At 33.9% G+C, this 27,492-nt stretch overlaps 1 protein-coding gene across 2 annotated transcripts; it reads left to right on the top strand.

Moving 5' to 3' along the window:
- The first annotated feature begins 827 nt into the window (after positions 1 to 827).
- Positions 828 to 25,582, top strand: LOC123682302 (sorting nexin-8-like). Of its 2 annotated transcripts, none has more exons than XM_045620858.1 (9): positions 828 to 966; positions 10,279 to 10,402; positions 10,642 to 10,899; positions 10,980 to 11,253; positions 11,326 to 11,563; positions 12,837 to 13,072; positions 14,032 to 14,248; positions 20,467 to 20,655; positions 25,275 to 25,582. In XM_045620858.1, exons 2-9 carry the CDS (start codon positions 10,381 to 10,383, stop codon positions 25,356 to 25,358), a joined length of 1,518 nt encoding a protein of 505 aa, XP_045476814.1. In that variant the 5' UTR covers positions 828 to 966; positions 10,279 to 10,380; the 3' UTR covers positions 25,359 to 25,582. The 2 variants fall into 2 exon arrangements, with proteins under 2 accessions (XP_045476814.1, XP_045476813.1); XM_045620857.1 differs by lacking the exon at positions 828 to 966 and adding an exon at positions 10,029 to 10,174.
- Positions 25,583 to 27,492: the final 1,910 nt, after the last annotated feature.

Here is a 27,492-nt window from a genome sequence, read left to right as displayed (position 1 = left end):
AATATTTGTTTGACCATAGATCCAATAAATGACTCATTAACTATAATGCATTTTCGATAATATCAAATAAACACTTCTCTCAGTGTATATAATACTATAGTTAATTTGTCAATCATCAGTTCATCGGCAATTCTACTCCATTCTCTATCCACCAACAGTCGATTATGATATCTTTTATCAGTCTTGTCCCAGAGTATACTGGAATTTCTAACAGCCAGTATTAAAACTTCGTTTAAATCATTCATTGTAGAGCGGTCGAAGTAAACGTGCCTGCATCAACAAGAACTACTGAAGTTCGCGCGAATTCCGCTTGGAAATATCAAATAATTTGATCGCCGACAGAGCGCGAAATTTGCCTGAACCAGTTTTACGACCGATACGACTGCACGTAGGACAGCGCTATTATATTCCAAGGTTTGATAAATCACGTTTGGTCGCGTTGCTCTCATCGCTCGCAATAAATCGCTCACGTAGGACACAGTTTTTGTGATCGCGTACGGCTGAGTCACTCGTTATAGTGGATTTTTTTTTCTTCTCACTTTGATTCACTCTGTATTTTTTGTTCTCATTTTCATATATTTTTTGCGTAGAATGACTAGAATGTATGTGTTAATTTTTTTGAGTTTTATAGGCTTTGCCCCAACTTTTCATCCTTTATAAATAAATAAGATAAATAACTTTATTATTATCAATTCCACTGTTTTATATTTCTCATATATAAAAAGAATGCTAAATATATATTTAGTGCTGATGATAGCAAGTTAAAGATATTAAAGAAAATACCTATTTCAATTTCAGATCGTTCAAATTGAGATGGACTTTACGGAAAGGAAGAGTGATTCCTCTAAATTTTAATCCAGCATTGAGGCCTCGTCGTCAAGACTGGAATGGAGAATTTATAGAAAATGGAATGTTTTATATCGCGAAGAAGAATTTAATTCAAAATGGGATACTTCAGAATGAGAAGTAGGTTGGAATTGTAAGATGAGAAGTATTTCTGTTTGAAGGGATTCATCTGATTAATCATAGTTATTGCAAATTCATGTGTGCGTAGTGGCGTACCCAGACATAAGCCTTGGGGGGGATAAAGAAAAAAATTGATTATTCGTTACCGTTTCCTTCGAATTTACAGAGACTTGTTTAGATTGATTTTCAATTTGAGTTGTTCGGAGCTTTTATTTCAGAATCTTATTAATTTTTACCTGATTGTTAATTTTTATCATCAATTTGGCATTTATAGCCCTTAAGTAAATAATGATTATGCCGATGAAAGTGGGGTCAGATCAAGTCGTTTGATATAACCGCTGGTTGATGAATTTGTTGATTGAATTTTCACACAATTAAATTAGCATTGTGACAGTTTATTCCTTCTGGGGGGATATAACCCCCTTATTCCCTCCCCTTGGGTAAGCCACTATGTGTGTGGATTGTAGGTAACAATACCAATACATCCCCCCGCCTAAGGAATCCTAATTCGCAATTGGGTTCAAAACTTTGAAGGTTTTGCAATTTATTCATGAATATATAATAATATTCGTTTTTATTGGGCGAAACACTCTAACCCACAATATAACAATATATTCCTCAATCTTAAAGAAAAAATCAACATTCATGATTAACAGGAAGAAAAGAAAATTAAACAATTATATTCTAGCATTTTTGAAACTGTAAATCCCTGGCTGAATAGAAGTGATTTTTTAATTTTTTACTTAAAACCATTCAATGATGTTGCGTTTATATTATGATCGATATTATTGTAGAATTGTAGATAAACCCTATTGTAGATAAATGGGGCCCGATATGAGAAGGAACTCTTGAATTTAGATGTTATGTATCGTGGGATACTGATACCTGACGAACTGCGGACATTGATACTGTGCATATTTCATCTATATAGGATTTTTTGATGCAGATAAGGGGGTTGTCTCAGCTGAATGATTTTATGAATGAAACATGATAAATGAAGTCTACGACGATTCCTCATGTTGATCCGAGTGTTGATCCAACCCATAGAATTTATGTAGCCAGAGGTTGAAACAGTCCTCCCCAAATTAAGCACCAACCGGCAACAACGATTCTGTCTATATTCGCCCTGAATCGAACGAATCAAGGAAGGAGCTATAAAAAAAAATCCAGAAATGAAAGAATGATAAGACGAGTTAATTACAGAGCATCATTCTCATACGTTCATGAAGAAAATAACGACTATTATAAATGAGTCTGAGGGACAAATATGCTCTCTTGATGTAGCCAGAGACATGATATGAGAATTTCAATTGAGAATCAACATACAACCCAAGATTTTTAAATGTTTTCAATGGCTTAAAAATCTTGTTGAGAACGCACCAAGCTTGGAGCTAGAGTTAGTGCTTCCAATCATCAAAAAATTAGACTTATAAGGATTCAAGTGTAGATTATGATCCCTCGCCATCAATGCCAAGGAACATAGGTTTTCATTTATCTGAGAAAATGTCACTGCAGCCTCATCCGGTTTGAAACCTATGCATGAAACCGACAACATTAAACAGTCTCACACAAATCAGCAGTATAGATAAGAAACATGAGTTTAACCCTTCGAGATATGTACACACGATGATCTACCTCCCTCCACCCTCGTATATTGAGTATTACACAGAGATGTTTGGAAAAAATGCCAGAAAATTTATAATACCTACTCCAGCTTGGTAAGAAGCAGCTCATGATTGATTGAGTCGAAGGCTTTTGTAAAGTCTATAAGAACCTGTGCAGTAACCATACCATTGTCCCAGTCACGCTAGACGTCTAGTATATGTGATTTGCTCTGAATCCGGACTGATGCAATGGTGAAATCATTCAACGAGCAGAACAGATGAAGCTGTTGATAAACCCATTTCTCTAATATTTTAGATAGAAACGGTAAAGTATTTATTAATCAGAGTTCATATGTAGAGGTTACTTTAGGGTGTGGACAAACGACTGCTATTTTCCAAGAGGCAAGATATGAACCAAGTTCCAAGCAGCTATTGATAATGTTTGTAATTGGGGGCAACAAATCTGGTGAACAATACTGAATCATAACTCTAGAAATTCCACCATCACCCACTGCATTTGATCTAGAGTTACAATAGTATATTCTAAAACAAGTTGCAGAATGGGCTCCTATTCCAACACGAATGCGAAATTCGAAAACGAGCGACGAAGGAGCGAGTTTTGGAACGCATGAGTGTTGGAATTGCCTTCTGCAACGAGTATTAGACGATATTTTCTCTATTTCAGTCAAGTTTTGCGAAATATTGTCGGAATTCAATGAGAAATTCAGATTATATATCCTAGTGACTTTTGTATTGTATCTTGGCAGTTGGTGTGACTGTTACGAAAATTGACAGATTACGGAATTTGAATATGAATCGTATGTTTCGAATTTAGACATAATTTACAATTATACATTAAATTCGTGAATTATGTCTGACGAAATCGATTGAACACTACCTGAATTATGAGAATTTGCGAATATGTAGCAAATCATTTCTCTATATCCCCAAATTATATTATATTGACAATTATTGACGTTTGTTGAAATTTGATAGGATTGGAAGTCAGCATAGACAACCACAAAACGAAAAATATATCTGAAAACGATGCTGTAATGAGTTCATTACAGCACTGTTACAGCTAGTAACTTTTGTATTGTATCTTGGCAGTTGGTGAGACTGTTACAAAAATTGACAGATTACGAAATTTGAATATGGATCGTACGTTTCGAATTTGGAAATAATTTACAATTTCGCATTAAATTCGTGAATTATGTCTGACGAAATCGATTTAACACCACAAGAATTGAGAGAAAGTGCAAATAATGTTGCAAATCATTTCATTATAGGTATCCAAATAATATTATATTGACAATTACTGACGTTTGTTGAAATTTGATAGAATTGGAAGTCAGTAGGGACAACCACAAAACGAAAAATATAACTGAAAACGATGCTGTAATGAGTTCATTACAGCACTGTTTTTAGAACTGTAATGAACTCATTACGATAAACTCATTACGATACTGAAATAGAGAAATAATATTTAAAGTTTCCTCAGAACTAGCGATTCGAAAACTATCGTCACAGAAAACAGCGTTTTTATAAAAATATGTTAGTGCAGAACAGTCCTTATTAAGTTTATCGCCACCGACAAAAAACTTTTATTATTTTTTTTAATACCAACCAACAAGTCGGACGGTATAGTATTAATATTCTTAGGTGCAATATTCGAACATCTAAGCCGCCTCCACAAGGTTCTTGAGTCAGTATCTGGTCCAGATATAAAATTCAAATACGCATTTTTCTCCCTTCTAATTGCACCTAATGTGAAGCTTCTAAGTTTGTTGTAGGTAAACTTCAAAATCCTCCATCAACCTAGTGACTTTGTACCGTCTAAGCGCCTTCTCTATCTTAGATATCAAAATTTTGACGACGTCAGTCAACCAGGTTGCTTTCTTCTTAGTCACCCGCACAGGGCCGGCGTTAGGAGTGAAATAGTGAAGCGACGGTTTCAGGCGCCTCTTTTCAAAGGGCGGCAATTTATCCCAGTTTGTGGCCGCCTTTTCATATTTCTGAAAACATATAGTTTTAAATTTTAAAAACAACATGAGGTTGGTCCGCTTTGCTGCGTTTATCAACATTCCCTGCAATAAAAATCTCCAAACCGTCTTTACTAAGCCGCTTGTTCAATAAATAACACATGGCAATCCAACCAATATAATAGCATTGCCTATTACCCGAATTAAATGAGGGATGGAATGTATTTCACAAAGACGAAAAACAACACTTACGTGGAAGTTGTTTACACATTCAACATATGAAAAATTCCAACGATTCTGCATTCGAAACTGGTTTCTAATAAATGCTAAATGTTTTTAGCGGAACATATGTAATCCCATTTAGAAAGAAACGATGGCGAATTATCATCGGGGCAGGTGATCTTTTTTGTTGGGGGGAGGGGTTGTTGATTGATACTTTTTCTGCAGGGGCGCCAAAAAATTCTTTGCTTCAGTCGCCAAAATGCTCGCGCCGGCCCTGCACCCGCACTCTCCTCACTAAAGCATGTCAGTTGAACAAAGTGATCACCTAAGTGATCATACTTCAGTCTGGGTTTTCAAAAAACTGACTTTGTAATCGACAGAATCACTTGAGAAAAGAGGGTGCCAATCAACATGCCTGAGATTCCGTTTGAAATTATCTTCTGAAAAAAAAAATTAAAATCCCTGAAAATAACATATTTCTCTTTTTTCAATAGTTTATTGACAAGTATATTACAGAATGTCAATCTGTTATCCGAAATATATTCTGAATCTAGTGTGCCTCAATATATTAAATTGATAGGACTTGAAACAAATATTTGATCGATTATAGTTGATGATGAATTACTTATTCTATTATCCAAGCCCGGTCCTTGGAAGGAGGGGTGAAGGGGGCCATGACTCCCCCCGAAATGGAACCACCTAACACTCAATATTCTTTTCAAGTAGAAAAGGTACGTAATGGTCCCATCAAAAAACTTGAACTCACACAAACCCCCCCCGCAAGAAAAATTTGACCTAGGGCTAGTAGCCTTATGAAGCAAGGTCTTGAATCAAAACTACCCATGAAATGACAAAATCGCTCAATTTGCAAAATCCTCAAAATTCTGATTTAAATCGCCCATGCAAACAATATGATCAACACTAGGAAAAATCTGAGACAACAAGACCTGCATCAAGCTTATGGAATTAGAAAGATTAGATCTGGGCTGTCTATAGATCACACCAAAAGCATAAATTTTATTCCCCAATCTGCATCTAAGTGTTCATTAGACCATGAAAAATTCTCAGTGCCTCTGAAGCTAAACATTATCCATGATAGGAAAGCGACCTCCCTTTCCATGCTATCCCCATTTCTTCCTCCAATTCCAAATCCAATCTCTTCACAATCATCCTTTCGAACAGTTTCTCCATGGTGTTCACCAGACATATAGGTCTGTAGCTGGAAGATATTATTATTATTATTATTATTAAACATAGATTAAAGTTTAGGCAATGCCTATAAACTCACAGAAAAATAATTTTTTTTTTTTTAAAGAAGAGAACAAGGTAAAAGTGCTTGAAGAGCGAAATATGATACAGATGATCTGGAGAGAAGAAGAGAAAAAAAAATTACACGAAAAGGTTCCTTTCACTTGAATGCCAACTGTCATAATTGTTTTTGAACGAGTTCACCGACTCTGACTCCACCACAGCAGGAGGTAACGCGTTCCAAACACCGAATATCCGGTTTGTCAAAAAGTTTTGCCTTTGTACAGTCTTAAAGTTTTCTTTTCGTAGCTTGAAAGCATGGCCTCTCAGACGGCTATCTCTGTTCAACGTGAATAGGTTGCTCAAACTGACACCAAACAGATCATTCAGAGCTCGAAAAGTAGTGATGAGGTCACCACGAGTCCTCCGGTCCATGAAAGTTGGTAGGTTCATTATGGAGAGTCTTTCACTGTATGACGGGCGCGAGATTCCGTAAGGGAGGCGCGTTGCACGACGCTGGAGACCCTCCAGCAATGACAAATCGCGGCACAACGTCGGACTCCAAACAGGTCCGGCGAACTCTAAAATAGGCCGTACGTAAGTTCGGTATACAGCAGCGCACGTAAGGGGATCACACCTGTCAAATGCTTTTTGAATCAGGAATAAGGATCTTTTGGCTTTGTTGACAGCATGGAGGATGTGATCGGACCAACTCAGGTTATCTGTCACTATAACACCCAAATCACAATGGCTGTTGGAAACAGGGATGACAACTCCATTGAGATAGTACCTCTGGCGTGGATTATGAGGACCCATGTGGAGGACGACGCACTTCCCACCGTTGAGCGGCAGTTGCCATTCCTCACACCACCGCGAAATGGAGTCGAGGTCATCTTGAATAGTGGAGGCGCTACTGGAGGGACCAAACATCTTGGTGTCATCGGCGAACTGTGAGAAGTGGGAGATGACATGATGTGGCAAGTCAGAAACGTAGAGTAGAAAAAGAACTGGACCCAACACTGAGCCCTGCGGTACTCCACTAATGACAGCTCTCGGTGAAGAGACAGAATCGCCTACACGAACCTGGAAGACGCGATTCGAAAGAAAAGCCTCGATCCACGAGAGGAGGCGGCCCCGAATTCCGATATGATCGAGTTTGGACAAGAGACGTCTATGTGGCACACGGTCGAAGGCTCGAGAGAAGTCAAGGTAAATGACATCAACCGGGTCGCCCTTATCAAGGGACATCGACCAGGAGTTGACACATTGGAGGAGGTTTGTGATGACCGAGCGCCCTGGGGGGAAACTGTGTTGACAATCAGGAATTATGCCGTGTCCAAGAGAAAATTGTAGAACTTCTTCCAATATAACCCTCTCACAAATCTTCGCTATGACCGGGACCAGGCTGATGGGGCGATAGTTGTCAGAACAACGCTTATCTCCCTTTTTGAAAATTGGCGTAACATATGTTGGGATATTTTCCCTCCTTAGGTAAAAGAACCACTTTTGCTTCTTTCCAGGCTCTGGGATTCCTATCTTCTCAGAAGATCATTCATCATGCCCAAAATGGTCTCCGGTATTTTCTTGCATGCCATCTTTAGGGCCTCCAAGTTGAAACTGTCCGGTCCAGGGGCTTTTCCTTTTTTCATCCTGGCTATGGAGATATCTAGTTCTTTCTTTGTGAATTGTTGTGGTTCCGGAATTACCTGTTCTGATTTTTCGTAAAGTTCTATACAGGTTGGGAATAAGTCCTTCAGAATGTGTTTCCTTTTTTCACCGAGATCTCATGTTTTGCCCTTCCTCTCATAATCTGCCCTGTGACGATACTGTAACCGTCTCCCCAAATATCTTCCTCGATTCCTACCAGTATCGACTTCTAATGCTCCTTTTCTGATTTTCTTACACTCCTTTTTAGGTTTCTTGCCTCCTTACTGAATTTCTCCTGCCACCTACTCATTTCGTCGTTTTCCGTATTCATGCGAGTTCTTTTTCTAGTGAACTTTCTCCGCAAATGGATATATTTATATAGTTGCAAGAACTCGTCAATCCTGTCCGCCATTGTGGAATCAGCGATCCGTTGATCTGGACTCGACACAATAAATCACAAGGTTATCTCACAATGTAAACTTACTCGATGTAATCACTATTAAATGACATTAGTTGTAACTGATAACTCGTCCAGTGCTCGGTCTTTTCTGATGATATTATATACAAGGTGATTCACGGAAATGCCCAGTTAGATGTTTATGGAAAACTGATCATAATTTTTGCTGAAAATGTGCATATTGGGATTTCTCCCTAGAATCATTGCCTCAAACACCAATATGCAAATTTTCAGCACATAATTATGATTAGTTTTCCATAAATGTCTTATTAGACATTGTCCATCGCGGTGAATCACCCTGAATAAAATGTTTTAGGGGGTAGTTTTCTGAAAAAAAATAAGGGTGATCAATAAAACTTCTGTTAACTATTTTTTTTTTTACATCCGAGAAAAATTTCAACAGTTTTTTCTAAAATTCCGATGAATGTTACGTTATGTACCTATCTTGTGTTTTTTCGATGAGTCGTTCTCGAGATTCGCCGTGAAAAGTTGCGCCTATGACCAAATTTCCATTGAAATCAATCGAAGCGTTCAAACATATTTTGGGATTATTTTATGCTTAGTACGCAAATTCGTTGTTTTCGGTTTTTTGTTTCATTCTCATCACAAAATTTCAATCGGAAAATTGTCTGGGCCGTATTATACAATTTATTATGATTCATTCGAATTGCAATTTAATTGTGCAGATATCAGTTTTGAATTGATTATATCTAAACGGTGTTCCTAATGTGTACAAATGAAAATGGCAGATTTCTCAGATCATTTTGAGAAAATGTCGTATAACATGAATCTGCAAACGCTTTGGTTTTGAGATACCGGTGTTGAATTGGCATAAATCTTCCGATTTGAAGTTTTCATTTCGTGATATGCTTATTTTGTATGCAAATCTACAGGGTGATATTTTTTCCGAAAGGGTACCTGCTTCTTTCCACCAGAACTATTTTCTGGTGAAGCACTGGTTCTATAGAAAAATGTGAAAAGAAACTCTGGTCTAGTACAACACTTTTTGGTTTGTTGTAGTTTTGTCGTATCTGCTATCGATTTCGAAAAACGAATTCAAACAGCTCTCTGGTAATCCTTAGGAAAATCCAAACTATTATAAAAATCCAGTTAGTAAGCTGTGATGAATAAATTAATTATAACTTATGGTACTTATCAACAAATTCTGTAGCGAAGATTAATAAAGATCCGATAAACTAATAATAATAATAAGGTTTATTAATCCCAATATGTACATTATGACCCACAATAATAATAAATATAAGCATCACTTAAAAGTATGAATATACAAGAAACACCCTGTATCTCGAAAACAAAGCGTTTGCGGGCTTATGTTTATGGAACTTTTTTTTTTAAATATCCAAGGAATATTATCTTTCGTAACTCCGTTTTAGGAAAACCCAGTATAAGGTGAGAACAATCGAATCGGTAATAATAAAAAAATAATTTGAGTAATTAAGTTCCAACTTCGTTATCAAACCTCTTTTTCTCACATTACAGATATGAGTAAACGTTGTTGTAAAAAGAATTTTTTTTTCGAAAACCCCCCCAAGAAAAAAGAAAGATCTCTGTCCTTGGTTTCCAGATTCCTCGGCATTGCTCGTTGCGAGGCGTATACATGAAAACCGAGTTGTGTTCTTTCGAATTATTATGTCTGGTGCTCCAATATTTTTTCTCTTGATATTTTTGGGCGCTCCTGCAGACCTTGCGCCCGTGGCAAATGCCACCTTCGCCACGCCCTAGATACGGTACTGTAATTAGGAAACGCTCTATAGAGTAATTTGATAGAAATAAACACTTTTTTTCACAGATTTTTATTAATTCGACAATAAAAATATGTGGAAATTAAAAGTTTTTATTTTTATCAAATTAATATGAATTTCCATCAAGTTAGGACTGAATCCAATAAAAACACTATGCAGTAGTTTCATCTTTTCAATTTTATCGTAGTTCATATTAACCTGCCAACAAAGCATTAAACAAGTTGACAGTTAAATGCAGGTTATAATGTTATTTTCAGTGAGATAAGAAGTTGTAGGAGGAAGTTGGTGAGTTTCCACTAATTATTAAGAGTATAAACATATCGATTTGACCGTACAGACAGTTTTTTTTTATTCTCGTGTATAATTTTCAGTAACATTTTTTTTTTCAGTTGTTCTGTCGTTGAAGTTCCTGCAAGAGATAGTCTAGAAGTTGATACCCTAGAGGATTTAATAGTAGCGAATAAGCTTTATGAATATTATAACTTAAAAAAATGACTTCAAGCTTCACTGAAGGTGAGGAAGATGTTATTTGAGATATTTGGGTGTATATATATATATATGTATATCCAATGAAAATACTGCTTAATCATTTATTTAGCATATTATGCTGGGAAAGATCTTTTAATCCATTAAGTTATGAATATTTAATTTTTTGTCTCTACAAATTCAAGTTTTTTTGATAGTTAATAATTGTTTATCTGCTTTGTTATGTAGGTTAAATTTTTATTTATAACTTTGAAAATTTGTTTTAGGATCCATTCCATCACTCTATAGGGAAACATTTGATGTATGCTCCAATAATGGTGATCCAATACACAGAGATGTATATGAGTGTCTGTTGAAACATTGTAATCTACAAAGCAGCCAATTAAAACTAATTTGGGATATTGCTGGTCCACCTCAAGGATTAATTTCTCGAATAAGTTTATATAGAACTCTAGCACTAGTTGCTTGGGCCCAACAAGGCAAACTACTATCGGAAAAGTTGTTTGAAAACTTTTCTGGTAAAGGTGATTTACTTTGTTATTCAAACTAGATATGTTATGATTCACATATTATTTATCCAATGACTTTATTATTATCTCTTCAGAATATCCAACTCCTTCCATACCAGATTTGCAATCAGTGAAAAACTTAAAATGTCAAATACATCTAAAATCAAATCCTTCTATCTTGGGACTTTCATATACAGACATAATTCAGTTGGATACTTTAACTGTAGAACTAGTACCAGAGAAGAAAGGTCTGTTTTTGAAGCATTCTGAATATATTGTATCTTCAAGAAGGTTCAATTCTAAAGTTACCAGGAGATATAATGATTTTGTCAGTTTGAATGAACTAATAGTCAACAGGTTTCCTTATAGGTAAGTTTCAATCCAATCTTGAAGTATTCTTCAAATATTATAAGAAAGATTAAGGAGTCATCATATTTTTAGAATGATTCCCAGGCTACCACCAAAGAGGATAGTTTCAGATTCTCAATTTCTTGAAGTCCGAAGAAGAGCACTACAAAGATGGATAACGTTGATATGTAGGCATCCAACTATCTGTCATGATGCTCTGATTTCATTTTTTCTAACTGATCAAAGTGCAGATTTCCTGAATAGGATCAAGGAAATTTTCAGAAGAGCACCAGATGAATTTATGACCTCTGATATTGCTGCTTCAGCAAAGGCAAGTTTCAAATGGTTTTTTATTCTGCACTTTTGGCTTGAGCATTTCAAGCATGGCTACTCATACTTCCCTTCGCCATAGTGAAATTGAAAAGGGGTTGTCCATTAATCACGTGATCTTTTTTTAGCATTTTCTAACCCATCCTCCCCCATTGGTGATACGTAGTGAGGTTTAAGACCACCCCCCCTCCCCCTTCTCAACATCACGTGTATTTTTAGTACCTACAACGAATCTTAAAATTTTCTGAATATTATCTTAATTTAAATACAGGTGTAAACTATAATCTTATTTTATTCTGAAATTAAGGACCATAATAAAAATGTCACCCATACACCGAAAGGTATCAAATGGGATACAGATTATATATATATATAAAAATGTCTACACCAGGTTGCAAGTTTTTTTTGATTGCCATAACAATAATAATAAACGAAGAGTGTAATCATAGGAAAAACATGTATTGTACTAGTACATGAATTTATTTAATGTATATTGTCCTCGGACCACGGATTAGCAAGACATTCTTCAACACTAACAACTGGATAAGCATCTTGCAGGTCAGTTGTTGGCACTGTGCTTTGTTGAAAATCAACATCGGTTTCATCAAGCCACTCGGTGTCATCAATTTCGCGCACAACGCAGAGAATTTCCTGACTAATTTGCCTGGCAACGGCGAGTCAAGGTCACTACACGCCACGCCGTGCCGCTTAATATTTGTTTAAAAATCGCGCGTTTGACGAAAAAATAAATATAAGAGATATCTTACTACACCCCCCCTCCCCCTTGTGTTATTTTCGTGATTTTTATCAAACCCCTCCCCCCCCTTTCAAGCCTCACGTGATTAATGGACAACCCCGAAGAAAATTGTTCAAATGACCGCATTATTCAATTTTCAACTTATGTGATTTCTTGTCTTTCTGTCACATTGGATATTCACCGTATCAAAATATAGTATTGAGACTGTATGCAATAGTAATATTCAAGTTTCTGAAATATAAGATGATGAATTATCACCTGACTAATTCAAGAAGAACTATTTTCAAGATTATTCTCAGTATGTTTACTTCAAACAGTACTCAAAGAAGTACCTCAGAACTTTGGGGTAATCTTCTTCTGAAATTTTAGTTTGAGTGTCCAATGGGTTGAAATTTTGTAAGACTTGATTTATTTCACTTTTAATCATTATTCAGTCTTGAAGTTGACAACAATTTTTTATGGGAATTCAATATTTTGAGGTAGTATTGTGAAAAAATGAAGTATTTGAATTTTCCAGAGTTTTCTTCCATCGGATAACACTGAAATAACAAGTAGAGAACAAATTAAAACGTTGATCCAAGCAGTTGCTCAATTGAAGTTTCTTGCTGAAGGGGCTATAGAAAGAAAAAACAGTTATGGAAAAGATTCAGAAGATTTAGCTGTTCTCATGAAAACTTTAAATTTATTGCACATTGATAAAGCATATGTGAAGAATTGGCCTACAATGCAGAAGGGATTTGATGTGATATCGCAGTAAGTCCATAGTGGATCGAACAGTTTTAGAATCTTATATATATATTATATGGTCGTTGTATTTTCATTCCAATAATATTCCAATTTTTGCCATTTGAAGTTTTTAATATGGATTTGGAGAAAGATGTTTCTTATTGTGTCACACCATGCCATGTGTGACATAGAATAATGAACGGATATAATTCTCCATATACAAATTGTTAATGTTGGAAGTACTCTTGGATGCCAAAAATGTTAATAAAAAAAATCGATCGACAGAACCCTTTTTCACACTACATGAAGATATAAATCAAGTTATTAATATGAATCAAACTGAATGTTTTTTGTAGAATTGGAGGATCCTGATCATTCTATAGAATCACATTAAAAAATTTCAGAACTTCCAAAATATCTTTTGTACATGTTGAATGGTATTTAAATTTTGAATAAAATGAAGAAGTTTGGTCGGAATTGTTGTCCCTTTGTCAGATGAATTTTATAGTTGAATGCAGTAGGAATGTCCTTCAATTCACAAGAAGGAGTTTTGGTTATAGACATATAAACACATCAAGTTCTTATATTCTTTTGTTCAGAAGTTATAATCAAATTGAAAGCTCAATACAAAGTTAATAATTATGAAATAATATGTTTGTCCAATATAAAATTGGGCTATTATTAAAGCAATTTTTTTGGATGTAACTGTGTGCGCTCAACTAGAGTGTGTTGACTAAGGATTTCACAGCAATCAGTAAACAACGACTGCAGAAATGCCCGCAAAACCTAATAACAAGATTGCATTATGATTTCAAATTTAAAATGAAGCTTAAAATTTGCTTATACAATAATTATTCTTTGGTTTTGATATTCTCGATTTTATTTCTTCTTAGAACAGTTATTAACTTTACTGGTGTAGTGTATTGCTTATTTTTATTAGTTATTTAATTACCTACCTATATTTTTTGTGTTGTGTTGGCAAATAGAGAATTGCATGCAGTGGCCAATAAGTCTCAGCAGCATGCAAGTGTTGAGCAAATAACAGTATCAGAAAGATTTGGTCTTCTACTAGACGTTTTGGTTTCTCATAAGGACCTTTGTGAGAGATTAGAGAAAGGTTTAGTGAATGATCATCAAGCAGCTCTCTCTAAGATGCTGTCCCTGAAGAAAAGAAAGATTCAAGGGGCTATAAGAGGTGCTGATGTGAGTGGTATCAATTATGTATGATTCAGCATGATATTTATTGATTATAATTAGATTGTAGATGTTCTGCATGAAGTGTAACAATCTCAAATATTATGCCTTCTTCTCTGTATTTTTTTATTCCGAGACTGGTTTTAAATAACACTTGTAGAAAAAAGGTTAAAAAAATTCTTGCAATTTCATGATCTCCACATGATATCCTTCAAAAATACTCACAAATTACTCATGGTTTCTTGTATGAAGAATTATGGACTTGTTGTTTTTTTGGCACGTTGTCTCACACATCTTATACTACTAAAGGTGTCTTTGTGAAGAGGACTGAACTGGACCTGATCGCGATGTTTTGGGAGCTTGTAGCTTCAAAGCCAGAAAATCAACTTATAAAATTTATAAATTATTCTGATTTTTAGTAATTGTTTTCTATAATTGAAAGAATTATATACGCTCAACAAGTTGGGTCCACAACTGTCGATATTATCCATAGACAGACATGTCTAGAGTAACATGACCCTCACGTGGCTTCTACTTGCAACGTTTGGCGGACTATCAAAAAGAGAGAGATGTTGTGAAGGATGGAATAATTAATGGCAAAAAATACGAATTGGTTATGGAACTAACGCGTTTTAAATTTTTTTTAAGAGAAATATTAGGGTACTCGGATGAGAATAGTATTGAAATAGCTAAATGAATCACATTAAGGAACTGTCTGGGGTAGATTTTCATATCATTGATCTAAAATTTCCTTCAGAAATAAGGGAATTTCATTGAGTCCTACCTGAAAAAAAATATTTTTTATTTTCTGTTCCAGAGTTTCAGAAATTTCAATATAAAAATAATGTTATAGATAATTAAATTTATATTTGATATAATGTAGCTACAAGTGTAATTGAACTTTAGGGAATTGGAAATTTTTGATATATAAAAACACTTACAAATGAACATTTATGAATTTTTCAAAATTTTATATCTGCTGTCTTAAAAAAAAATAACACAAATATTTTTTGACAAATATACTGAGGAAATAGTAATCGTTATTGAGGATGAAAGTGCCATACTTTTCCTATCAAAGGAGGACATTTAGCCTTACATACCAAAAGTAAACACTCTGGCGGTGTGAAAAAGTACTACAAATTTTATACAAGCTTTTATTATATTACCTTTTATCATCAAATATACAAGCACATATGGAAAAAACGTTCAGGAATTATTGACATCCCAGGCGGCTGTGGAAAATCGAAATTAAGTTGGTAATGACTCATTCAGTATTATTTTGAATTGAAGATTTCGGGTTGGTATAGGAAATATCATTCACAGAAGGTTAGATTAGTTCAGTTTGTTTTTGATTGTGTTATTGGTTGTGATCCAAGAAATTGTGAAACTAAAAAGTTGTATCAATGTTGAACACACATTGAGTAGTTAATTTGAGTATTTCTCCAAGTTTTGTTAGGAAAAAGAAGAAGGCAAGTCATTACAGCCTGGATTATTGGTGGAAGAAAAACTGTGCTATAGGATTTCATCTTCAAACTCAAAGGATCATTGAATGATTTGATTGTTACCTAAATTAAACGCAACGAATATATCAGTCTGGATAGCACTTGACTAAAAAGCATCTTGATTTTAATCAAACAAAGACAACATTACATAAAATCGAATGGTTACAAGTTCAAAACAGTTGATAAAAGGAAAATTCTTATTGATAAACAGAAAATATAATAAGTAGAGTACGATTTTATGGTAAATACAGAGAATCTTTGCAACAAAAAGTGAAATTCATTTATCTGGATGAAACTTGGTTATTTCAAAATGGCAGTCTTATTCAACAAAGGACTCTAGAAAGAAAAAACCTGAATGTTTTGCCTGTGGTTATCATAAGGATTATATAAATATATGAATGGAGAATTATATTCTGCACATCGGCTGATAAATTGGTTCCAATTTTGAAAGTTACAGTACAACTGCAATGTTAAAATTCTTCATATACTAAATGGATTCTTCTGATTTTATTTCTGTCTCAATATGATATGGCTCTTCCATTCACTTCACTATTCAAATTTATCAACCAGTTTTTGCCATTTTCTTCACCCATTCAGCTACCACAGTTAAAATAATCCATATATGATTAGAATTTTGCAAGCAGGTTGGTTATATCCATCAAGAATGCATTAATTATTGAAGAGCCTTTGGTGAAAAGGAATATGCATATTTTAATGATCTTTCAGGGGCGATTCTCAAATGAATTGATATCTCTTCATTGGATTTACTTGAAATGTGATAGCATTCTACTATATTTTCAAGTTGAAGAACCTCAATTCCCCATATATGAAATCATGATGTTGAATGCCGCCCTTCATAATTACGAAAATTTGGGATATGAAAATAACTGTTATTTCTGTGATAATGATGAAACCATAGCAATTTTTAGTGATATTTTTGTAACCTGAAATAAAGCCGCGACTGGACGTTCAAGGCCTACTTCGATGTCAATAATTCCTGAATGGACTATATATTCTTTCAACTCCGTCATCGTCCTGCAAAACACGCATGCTCCTCTTGCACGGGTGTGTATTTGCTGAACGCAGTAATTGTACAATCACGTGTAAAATTGCAACGTGGTCGGATCTGTTGTCACTGAGATATAATTTTTGTTCTATGTTTTGTTAGAATTTTCTATGTTTCTGAAGATGCGATCCACAAGCACCATATACAGGGTGGCCACTTTTTCAATGGGATTGTATTGGTAACTTTTAAACCATAAGAGTTAGAAGGTCGGTCAAATGGAGAAAAATTTGCATGCATAGAAGCATTATCAAGCAGTTCAAACAAATAGAAATTATCAGGGCCGGTTATTGAGATATCATAAGAAAAGTAAATTCTGTCATTAATTTTTCTTTTTTTCCCACTTTATTTCGAATATTATCAAAAAATGTTACAGGAATTTTTTATTCGACAGTAAATTTTTCTCAATTTGACGTAATCAGATTTCGTATCCAACGTTTCGTGCTCTATGGGCCACCCTCAACCTCATTTTCTTCAATACGGACCTGTATATTTTATGACACTTTTCGAAATAACTTTAACGCTGAATTCAACGATATATCATACAATGTCATTCAAAGTTGATTTTCAGGTGATTTTGACCCTTATTCAAATTTCTTTGGTTCGGATCTGTATTACATTCAGGTACCTTTAGTTTAATTAACAACATGCAATACATTTCGATGAGAAAATCAACTTACTCATCTTGAACTAAATGGAACATATCAGAATTAAATCAGGAAACAAGTAATAATTATTTACATATTTCAATTCATAATAATTAAACGAATTATCATTTAATGAAAGAAAAATCAAATGATTATTCGAAAGTAAATGAAAATGAATGAAGTAAGTGTTCGTGTCCACCATTTTGTAAAATGCACTTAACGGTTCTGGAACCCATACTTCTTATTTGTTCCGTTGAAACAAATTACAGAATTGAACTTTATTTTGATATCATTACGATAAAAGTTTTGCAAGGCTTGGTATTCAAATTTAAAATCATTGTATTCGCGTCTCTTGACTATTTTATTAACAGCAGTTTTTGATAAATTGCATTCACTACAGATCCGACCCAAAGAAAATTGGATAAGGGTCAAAATCACCTGAAAATCAACTTTGGATGACATTGTATGATATATCGTTGAATTCAGCGTTAAAAGTTATTTCGGAAAGTGTCATAAAATATACAGGTCCGTATTGAAAAAAATGAGGTTGAGGGTGGCCCAGAGAGCACGAAATGTTGGATACGAAATATGATTACGTCAAATTGAGAACAATTTACTGTCGAATAAAAAATTCCTGTACCATTTTTTCATAATATTTGAAATAAAGTGGGAAAAAAATGACAGAATTTACTTTTCTTATGATATCTCAATAACCGGCCCTGATAATTTCGATTTGTTTGAACTGATTGATAATGCTTCTATGCATGCAACTTTTTCTTCATTTGACCGACCTTTTAACTCTTATGGTTTAAAAGTTACCAATACAATCCCATTGAAAAAGTGGCCACCCTGTATAGAAACCTGTTTCTATACTGCGCCACGAGTAATTTTGCATCAAGCTTGAAACTGATCTTCTTCAGTTGCTCGCAAAATCTCAACTCAGTGGATCTGTTACCACTGAAATATTAAGTATTATTTTTCCGATATTCTTGAATGTTTTTTTTGTTTTGTAAACATAAAATTCTGCTTCAGGCTTGACATTGTTATGTTACATCTAAATGCGAAATTTCATTCCGATCGAATTCGTACTTTTGAAAATATCATTTGAACTGGCATTTAAGTTACCCCTGATCTTATTTTGCCCACTAACGAACTAAATCGCCGTATTCGAGATCTGAATCTAATCTGAAAATATCAAGTTTCTAGGTTGATCTGTTCAAAGGTTATCGTTATGAAGGGCTCTTCTACCATCCACAGTTATCGTGTTTAAGCGACGGCCTTCGCCACAGAATACAAACTGTCATCGTGACGAAATGATGAAGCGATCTTTTTGAGGACCACAGCACAATTGTGACTTGCCGCATTCACATTACAAGTTAAAAAGATATATGAAATCAACTTAACTAATAATACTAATGACATTTCAAACACAACTAAATTTTATATTTCATTATTTTTTCACCGGTAAAAATCTGATATTTTGGTGGTTTCAATTAATAGCAATGCATTATTCCAACCAATCATTCGGGATTATATTGTTATTACTACTTCCTCATCGATTATACCTTCTTTACATTGAAACGTCAAAATTTTACTTTGAATTCGTCATTATTAAGTGCTTTCCAGCCACCGTTAGGAGCTCCTCGGTAGAGATCCGAAGCGTACCAGTGCGTACTTGTCTTGTACTCATGTACTGTTCCAGTAAACAGGGCGTCGAGCCCTCGCATTACTTTCCCCTGACACACCCCCCGCATTTGCGGGGCGTCGAGCCCTGACAGGTGTGAGAGAGAAGGAAGACCCATAGAAGAAGTATGTATATACTTACTCTATGGGAAGACCGTTACTTCGCGAGGCAGTTGTAGAACGCTGGTTTGCTCACGTTTACAATTACGTTTTGGCGCGTCCCACTCATAAGCAAGGGCTCGACGCCCTAGTGCGCCGAGACTCGGGGTGACACGCACTTGACAGGAAAGCATTTATTGACAGCTTAAAGTGGATTATTGAAAAATAAACACAAACCGATTCAGTGCCATCACCCAAGAGACCTATTGAACTTTTAAATTGTTGAAAAAAAAATATCTTCCCAAATACAACTCGTTCTTCAAATTTTATCAGATAATTTTTTATTTTCCTTTCTCAAACTTGTTGATTTGAGGCAAAAAACATTCAAACAAACCGAATATTGATAAATCACTTGTGCTAATGAACTCGTGATTTTATCAATCGGTTTGTCTTCATGTTTTTGCCAAAAAAACCAAGTTTTCGTGGAAAAGAAAAAATATCGTGGATGTTCCTTTGACGATGTGGTATAATCGTTTTGGTGTTTCGCCTCCTGCCATATTAGGATAATTTCCATTTCTTGGACGTTCGCCAAAGAAAAGTCAAGTTCAGTGAGATGTCACTGTATTATCAAGATGCAGTGCTTTGCTTAAGGTTATTGAAATTATTCGTTATATAATCTTAACGAATACCAAACCGAGCATAGACAATATATTTCGATTATACGTTCCTCTTCACTCGAGCTGCGTTCTCGTGATGTTTCGCGAACTACGTCTCGTGAATCGGTGTGTAATCGAATATTGTGTACGCTCTTGTGATAGTACAATTGAAAATAGAACCCTATTACGCTCTTTGTTGGGCATTTGACAATCTGAAAAGTACCTACAATTTAATTTTTTGAGAAGAAAAATTTCACTCTACTCAAATATAGGATTTATGAAATTTTGTGCTCTTCTTAAAATGAAGGTGTTTTTCGACAAAATAACAATTCTTGCCATGAAACTAGTGGAAATTGTGGAACCTTGCAAGAATTTGACCAATTGAACCAGACACATATTGGTATTTTTAGTTCTAACCATTTATTTCATTGATTATTTTGAAAATAAGTTATGTGCATGAAGCGCTAGCAGAATCTTCCATACTGTTCCAAACTTCTTTTTTAGATATACAAAATTACACAACAGGCTTTACAACAATGAAATTAACAAAACTTAATGTTTGTTTTCTTTTTTACAGACTGAAAGTGTAGAAAAACTGGAAGAGAAAATGCTTGCACAAGAAAATATTATTACGAATGTGGAACTGAGATCGGAATTCAGTTTATACTGCTTACATATGGAAACACAGCTGGTCTTTGTATACGTGGAAACACTGTCTGCAATTCTACACAGTTTAGTGGCTTTGAGCGTCAGATCGCACACAGAGGTAATACAGATTTTGCATCCATTATGCAGATAGACCTTTTTGAAATGGAACTCTAGAAAAGCACTGACATGAAGTTAGGATCTTTTGTTCATTCTTTTACTGACCCTGTACAAAATAATCGATTCGAATAAGTTAAACCCTATTGAGGTAGATTTACTGATTATAGATTTACCTTGATTGAACAGATGGAGTTCTAAGTATCAATGAAGCATTACTGACTACTAAAATCGTTGTCTAGTGAGAGGATCTTTGTATCCTTTTGAGCTAGATAAAAATGAATGGTACATTTTCGGGCTCGATTTTTGAGAAAATGAATTTCGTAAAACGGCAACCTCATAAACTAAATTGTTTTCAAACTATAAAAGAAAATTGGAAAATGACGTGAAATGAAAAGTTATCATAACTTCTTCATTATTGGTGCTATTAACATGGAACAAAAATATCATATAGACACTTTTTTCAGTAGAATCTATTGGTGTTATCATTTATTTTTTGAGCCATAATACAAACTTGTGTTGCATTTTTAAATGAAATAAAAAAAGCATTGCTGACCACATAGTTTTCATGAGAACTATTACAATCTTTATATATAGGATGATTCACCTGGATGGCCTATTAGACATTTATGGAAAACTAATCATAATTTTGAGCTGAAAATTTGCATAATGGGGTTTTTTTCAAATTTCAAATGGCACTCTCAGTATATTATTGCATCATTAGATAGCTTCTTTTACGACAATTTATGAAAAAAGTGGTGGCAATGAGGACTCAAATTTTTTTAAATTTTTCGGCAGAAAAATGTCGAAAAAGTTTTTTTCTTTTTGATTCTGCAAATACGTAGTATTATAAGAAGGTTGCGATTTGGACTAAAAACATACAGAGTTTTTATAAGAAGATCATGAACTTGGACAACTCAAATGTATCATAAATCAAGATTTTCGAATTAAAACCTATATTTTTTTATTATTTCAGTCCCGAAATAATGTGAGAACTTAAGCAAACCCTATCTATACCTAAAATGAATGATTTAAGAGTTATCGAGGAAGAACTTGACTATAACTCTCGAAATGTCCAATTTAGTTATCCAAACATTGAATTTCATTTTCTTTCTGTGTTTTTCGGAAGTCAGAGACTACTCCGGACAGTTATAAAATGCGGTTTTTCCTCATTTAACGTTCTTCCTCGATAATTCTTAAAATATTCATTTTAGGTATGGGGTTTGCTTAAGTAACCTCCACTATTTTTGGACGTAGAATCGACTGAAGTAATGAAAATATATCTAATTTGGAAATCTTGAGTTTTGATGAATTTGAGTTGTACAAGTTCACGATCTTCTTATAAAAACCCTGTACATTTTTGGTCCAAACCGCAAACAGTCTTATAATACTACGTATTTCCTGAATCGAAAAAAAAAATTTTTTCTGACGAAATATTCAATAAAATGTGAATCCCGGTTACCACAATAATTTTGACAGAAAAAATTCCACAAAAAAGGCCTAGGTATATAAAATATGACATAAAACTCCAAAGTAGAATTCGACTCCGAGATGCTGAACATCGATCAACTTGAAACGGATTATTACTTAAACCAATTTTATTGTTGAATTTTTCTTTAATTTTAATGAAATTTTTCAAGAGTGTGTGGGTGCACTAGCATTTCTAGACATCTAATTTATGGTGCTTTTATTAAGCTTATGGAACCTTGACATTTGGGCAATTATGTCTAGTCTAAGATGTCTAAAATTCAGGTGTATCAACTGATTAGCTTTTGTTTTGCCAGTTTTGAGAATATTAGATAAGCTTCGTTATGTCAACTGTAGGTGGCGCTATCAACAAATTAATATTCTTGTTATTTATTATTTATGAGTTTTGTGCCATTATGGACCTATATATGTATATCTTTCATTATAGTTATGATCTATGGAAGCAATTCTGGCAATTGAAATACCAATAAACTCTCTCTCTATTTCAAATATTTGAATTCATTCCAGTAAACGTTTCGTGTTTTGTTTCACGACTTTGCACGATCATACTCGGTTACACATCGCTTTTGATTGGTCAGTATCGGGTTTTAATTAATGTATCCAATCAAAAACAACGGAAAAAGATCGAAATGACAAGTATGACATTGCGGCGCCGCCACGAACTAAAACTAATATTTTCAATTTGGTCGAATGTCATTCCATTCAAAAATTGACGAGTGCATTCACCATGTTTTTAGACATCTTAGTCTAGTTGCAAAGTATAGTTTTGTCAACAAAGCGTTCGTAAATTATGGTGGATTTATGCACCGTACCTAAGAACTATGAACTAAGAAGTAAACCTAAGAATTCAGTGGCGTTTATGCACTCTCTTATTAGTTCTTAGGTAAGAGATGCGCACGTGCTCGAACTACTTTCTATTTGTTCTATACTTTGATGTTCGACATTGATATTTATTGTGAAAAAAATTAAATTAAATTTTTTCAAATACACCTAATACTTTTCATCGATAAACACGAATAAAGAACATAAAATGATAGAAACTGGTACTCGTTAATATTGAAATTCTATGCGGCGCACGCGCACTTCTATATTTTACCTGAGCCCTTAGTTCTTAGCAGTATGACCAGATTTAGTAGAAATCTACTTTTTTAGTAGATTTTTCGCATTTTCATGGAGTTTTTAGTAGGAAGAAATCCTTTGGTAGATTTTAGTAGATTTTGGTACTTTTAAAAAATATAACCGAGATGGTTGGGAATATGGAAATTTGGATGTCTAGACTGTTCCTATGAATCAATTCATTGTTCATTCTCATTGAGGTCCTACGTTCTACATATTTCTAGAAGGACGTACCTACTTAAACATAATAAAATCATAAAAGTTCTTTGGTGGCTGTCGGCTGAGAAAAAATATGAAGAATGATGGAATATCCAAAGGGTGTCTCATTAAAAACAGATGGTGAGTTAACTTCCATTGAAAATATACCATTATCTCACATTTGGTATTCTATTTAGTGCAAAAAATGTGTCTTAACTGGAATTTCATCGACAAATTTGGGTGGCTGCATATTTCAGATTTCGAATGCCAAATGCAAGAGAATATTTTCGGCTAGTAACCGCATCAAAACAAAAAATAGAAACAGATTTCTAAATGAGATAGCATTATTATAACATGCTAAAGAAGGACTTAAAGAGATTGGCGATTGTTGTCGTTTTCAACCTACAAAAAATATTCTCGAATCGATGGATAGTGAGAATTTATATATGGATGTTAAAGACGATGATTTGACTGCAAATTGATACTGATTTTTCAATTATTTTTTTATGTTCAACTGTAGTATTTCATTTCTTTATTTAATGTTATTTTTATCCCAAAGATTTCAGTTTTTATTTCTATTTATATCCTTTTGTTTATTTAAATATATAAATTTGTTTGTTTATATTTGCTATTTTGATCCTATATGTTTTTGTTCGTTTTTTTTCCTTTTTTTCTTATCGTTTAAATTTTGAAATGAAATCTTGTTTTATTTTCGTATCTGTACGCATCTGTACTGTTTATCCCATTTATGAAGTAAAATTTAACCATACGAGACATTAAAATGAAGTGTATTCCGAGGTGTATTCTGAATAATGTTAAAATATAATGCAGCGTCATCTGTGAAATTTTGTCAAAAAATATGTTAGTAGATTTTTAGTAGATTTCTGAACGGTGTTGGTAGATTTTTAGTAGATTTCTGCGGCAAGTTTAGTAGATTCACCATATTTCAATCTGGTCACGCTGGTTCTTAGTTAACAGTTAGTTGGCCTGCTAGTGTTAGTTTTTAGGAAACGTGCATAAACGCCCTCATTGAGTTCAATTCTTAGTTCTTAGGTTGTGAATGTCGAGTTAAGTTCGGTTCGGTTTATTATTAATATTATTTTTTATTCTACATTTAACGGCTGTGTATTTGAATAATATGGAATTTTGATGAAAGATTTTTTTTACTCGAATTATAAGAATTATAGATATAAGAAATGATTTAACGATCATAATTGCAATGAATTATTAATAATAATGTATATTATTAATTATTAATGGTTATTCGAAAAAATATTTCCTGAATAAATATTGATGCATGAAAGGATTGTTCAAGGAGTTTGTTTTCACAAAGCAAATAAAACATATACTACTACTAAATACTACTATTCGAATCGACTCATTAATTTGAACAGAAATACAAACCTGATGCTAATCCATTATTGAGAAAAAGAGTTGGTACTGCATCTATATGTAGCCGTTTCGTTCCTGAGGAGATATATTTTCCTCGAAATGAATATGACAGACTTTCTTTCGCGTATAATGTTAACGTTAACGATAGAAGTGACAGCAAAATATCGACCGATCTGCCAAATAGAGCCTTCGTATCCGCACGCAGATACTAAATTAGCCCAAACCCATATTATCCCTCTAGTTGGCGGTCTATAAAATAAGTTTGTTTATGCTATTTTTCATTTCAGTGCTTGAGAAATATTTTGGGTGGGATGAATTTTCTTTTGATTTATATAGAGTTCTTCATTAAATAAACTAAGATTAGGTATTCCAGCCTATAAAGAAGAAATAGAAAATAACATAAAAATAAAGAATATAAATCGTTTTCAGTTAGCTGATATCTGGAAGCGTGTGGAGACTCAGGTACAACAACTTTTACCCCAAGAAAACAGGAAAACTAATGAATCAACATGACAGAATGAATCTCTTATTATAATTTTTATATGTGTAAAGACTACTGGTGTGATCTTAGAGTGTATCGAAATAATAATTACCACGAGGTAATAAACTATTTCAGTAATGTAGATACTTATGTTTGGAAAGGCTATATCCAGCAGATAGTGGATGACTTGAGAATGAACAATGTCAGTGTGCTCTTAAAATATTTAACTCGAAATAATTCTTAGATATTCACTGGAATGTTTTCCAATATTGGAAATGGAATGTTTTCCAATATTGGAAAACATTTGGTGATACTGAAGTTACAGGTATTTTCATTGTTTTGTTGGTTACTCTAGTTTTTTAGTTGCTTGGGTAATCTTGTCCTATCGCTATAAGTGCTACATACTGAAGAAAGCAAAGTTTAACAAGTACAATAATTTTATGTTGTGTTTAGGGGAAAACCAGTGGTTTTGTGGTATCAAAATAGTTTAACAAAAATTTTCAAATCTGAAATTGAAATGTTGACATATTATTGAAAAAGCAAATATTGAACGAAAAAAAATACCTCTAAAATCACAAAAAATGTAAATGGCAATCTATTAAGCAGCTATTAATCGGTGTCAGTTATATTGAATAAATTTTACCATTTAATTTCCTAAAGTCATACAAAAATTAAGAAGTCTGGGCAGGATAATAGAAATATGATATCTTCCATAGATTGAATTTCCAAAAAAAAAAAAAATTACGGAAATAAGTAAATAAGAAAAAGTATACTCATTGAAGAATTCAATGTATAACATTTGCCTCTGAAAATGATGAGGAGTCATTTGAGTTGTTCATTCTGATCTGTCTGGGTATGATGTCACTGATGATTATATAAAGATACCCTCAATTTTTCCATACATTCGTGAGTAATCCACCAGTATTTTAGACATCCTGAATTTTTTATATCCAAACTTGCCAAAAATACTCCCAAACATTCCAATGTATTGTATTGTTTATTAGACTTTTTTTTAATATTTTTCAAATACTCAAATGTTTTATCCTCTAGTTGGTGATAGTTGAATATATGTACAAACAAAATATGAAATATATACATATATGTTTATATGTTTAATAATATATTACTGTTTACTGATTCTGTTTATTATTATGGTCATTTCGGTAAATTCATTTAACAACTTTCAACGCAAAATATCTCTTCGGATCCAAGAAAACTTATCGAAAAGCAGAAATATTACACAAAGTCTCATAATGATAGTCGAAGTCCTTTATGTAAGAATTCGAGAAAAACGAGCTTGAGTGTGTTTTTCATCCCCATAATCCTTTTGCTAAGAGATTCAGATTGATATCAGACGAAAGCTTATCAGCAAGCATACATTTTACAAAAAGTTCCGTCTTGATAGTGAAAGTCCTTCATTTGGAAATTCGAGAAAAACTAGTTCGAAAGTGTTTTTCACCCCTTCATCTCCTCGCTAAGAGTAATCAGATTGGTATCAAAAAAAAAGCTTGTCAAATAGCAGAAATTTTACAAAAAGTACCATCTTGATAGTGGAAGTCCTTCATGTAAAAATTCGAGAAAAACAGGTTCGAGAGTGTTTTTCAGCCCTTCATCTCTTCACTAAGTGATTAAGATTGGTAACAGAAGAAAGCTTGTCAAAAAGCAGGCATTTTACAAAAAGTCCCATCTTGATAGTGAAATTCCTTCATTTGGAAATTCGAGAAAAACAGGTTCGAGGGTGACTTTCACCACTTCATCCCCTCACTAAGGGATTTTGATTGGTATCAGAAGAAAGCTTATCAAAAGGCAGAAATTTTACAGAAAGTCTCATCTCGATAGTCGAATTCCTTCATGTAAGAATTCGAGAAAAACAGGTTCGAAAGTGTTTTTAACCCCTTCTTCCCCTCGCTAAGTGATTTAGAATGGTATCAAAAGAAAGCTTATCAAAAAGCAGAAATTTTACAAAAAGTCAAATCTTGATACTGGAAGTCCTTCACGTGAAAATTCAAGGAAAACAGTTTCGAAAGTGTTTTTCACCCTTTCTTCCCCTCGCTAAGTAATTTAGATTGGTATCAGAAGAAAGCTTATCAAAAAGAAGAAATTTTACAAAATGTTCCATATTGATAGTAGACACGGGCGTAGTCAGGTTTCAGTTTCGGGGGGGGT

Source organism: Harmonia axyridis, chromosome 6, assembly GCF_914767665.1.
Source record: "Harmonia axyridis chromosome 6, icHarAxyr1.1, whole genome shotgun sequence".
In the NCBI taxonomy this organism is placed as follows: Eukaryota; Metazoa; Arthropoda; class Insecta; order Coleoptera; family Coccinellidae; genus Harmonia; species Harmonia axyridis.
The sequence above is the reverse complement of the archived record's forward strand: the minus strand, read 5'-3'. Positions and strand labels throughout refer to the sequence as shown.

Excerpts from the sequence above, each read along its gene's own strand:
- LOC123682302 (XM_045620858.1), top strand. The coding sequence starts at position 10,381 with ATGACTTCAAGCTTCACTGAAG. Across the intron at positions 11,254-11,325 it reads GTCAACAGGTTTCCTTATAG|AATGATTCCCAGGCTACCAC; the intron begins GTAAGTTTCAAT and ends TCATATTTTTAG. Across the intron at positions 11,564-12,836 it reads ATATTGCTGCTTCAGCAAAG|AGTTTTCTTCCATCGGATAA; the intron begins GCAAGTTTCAAA and ends TGAATTTTCCAG.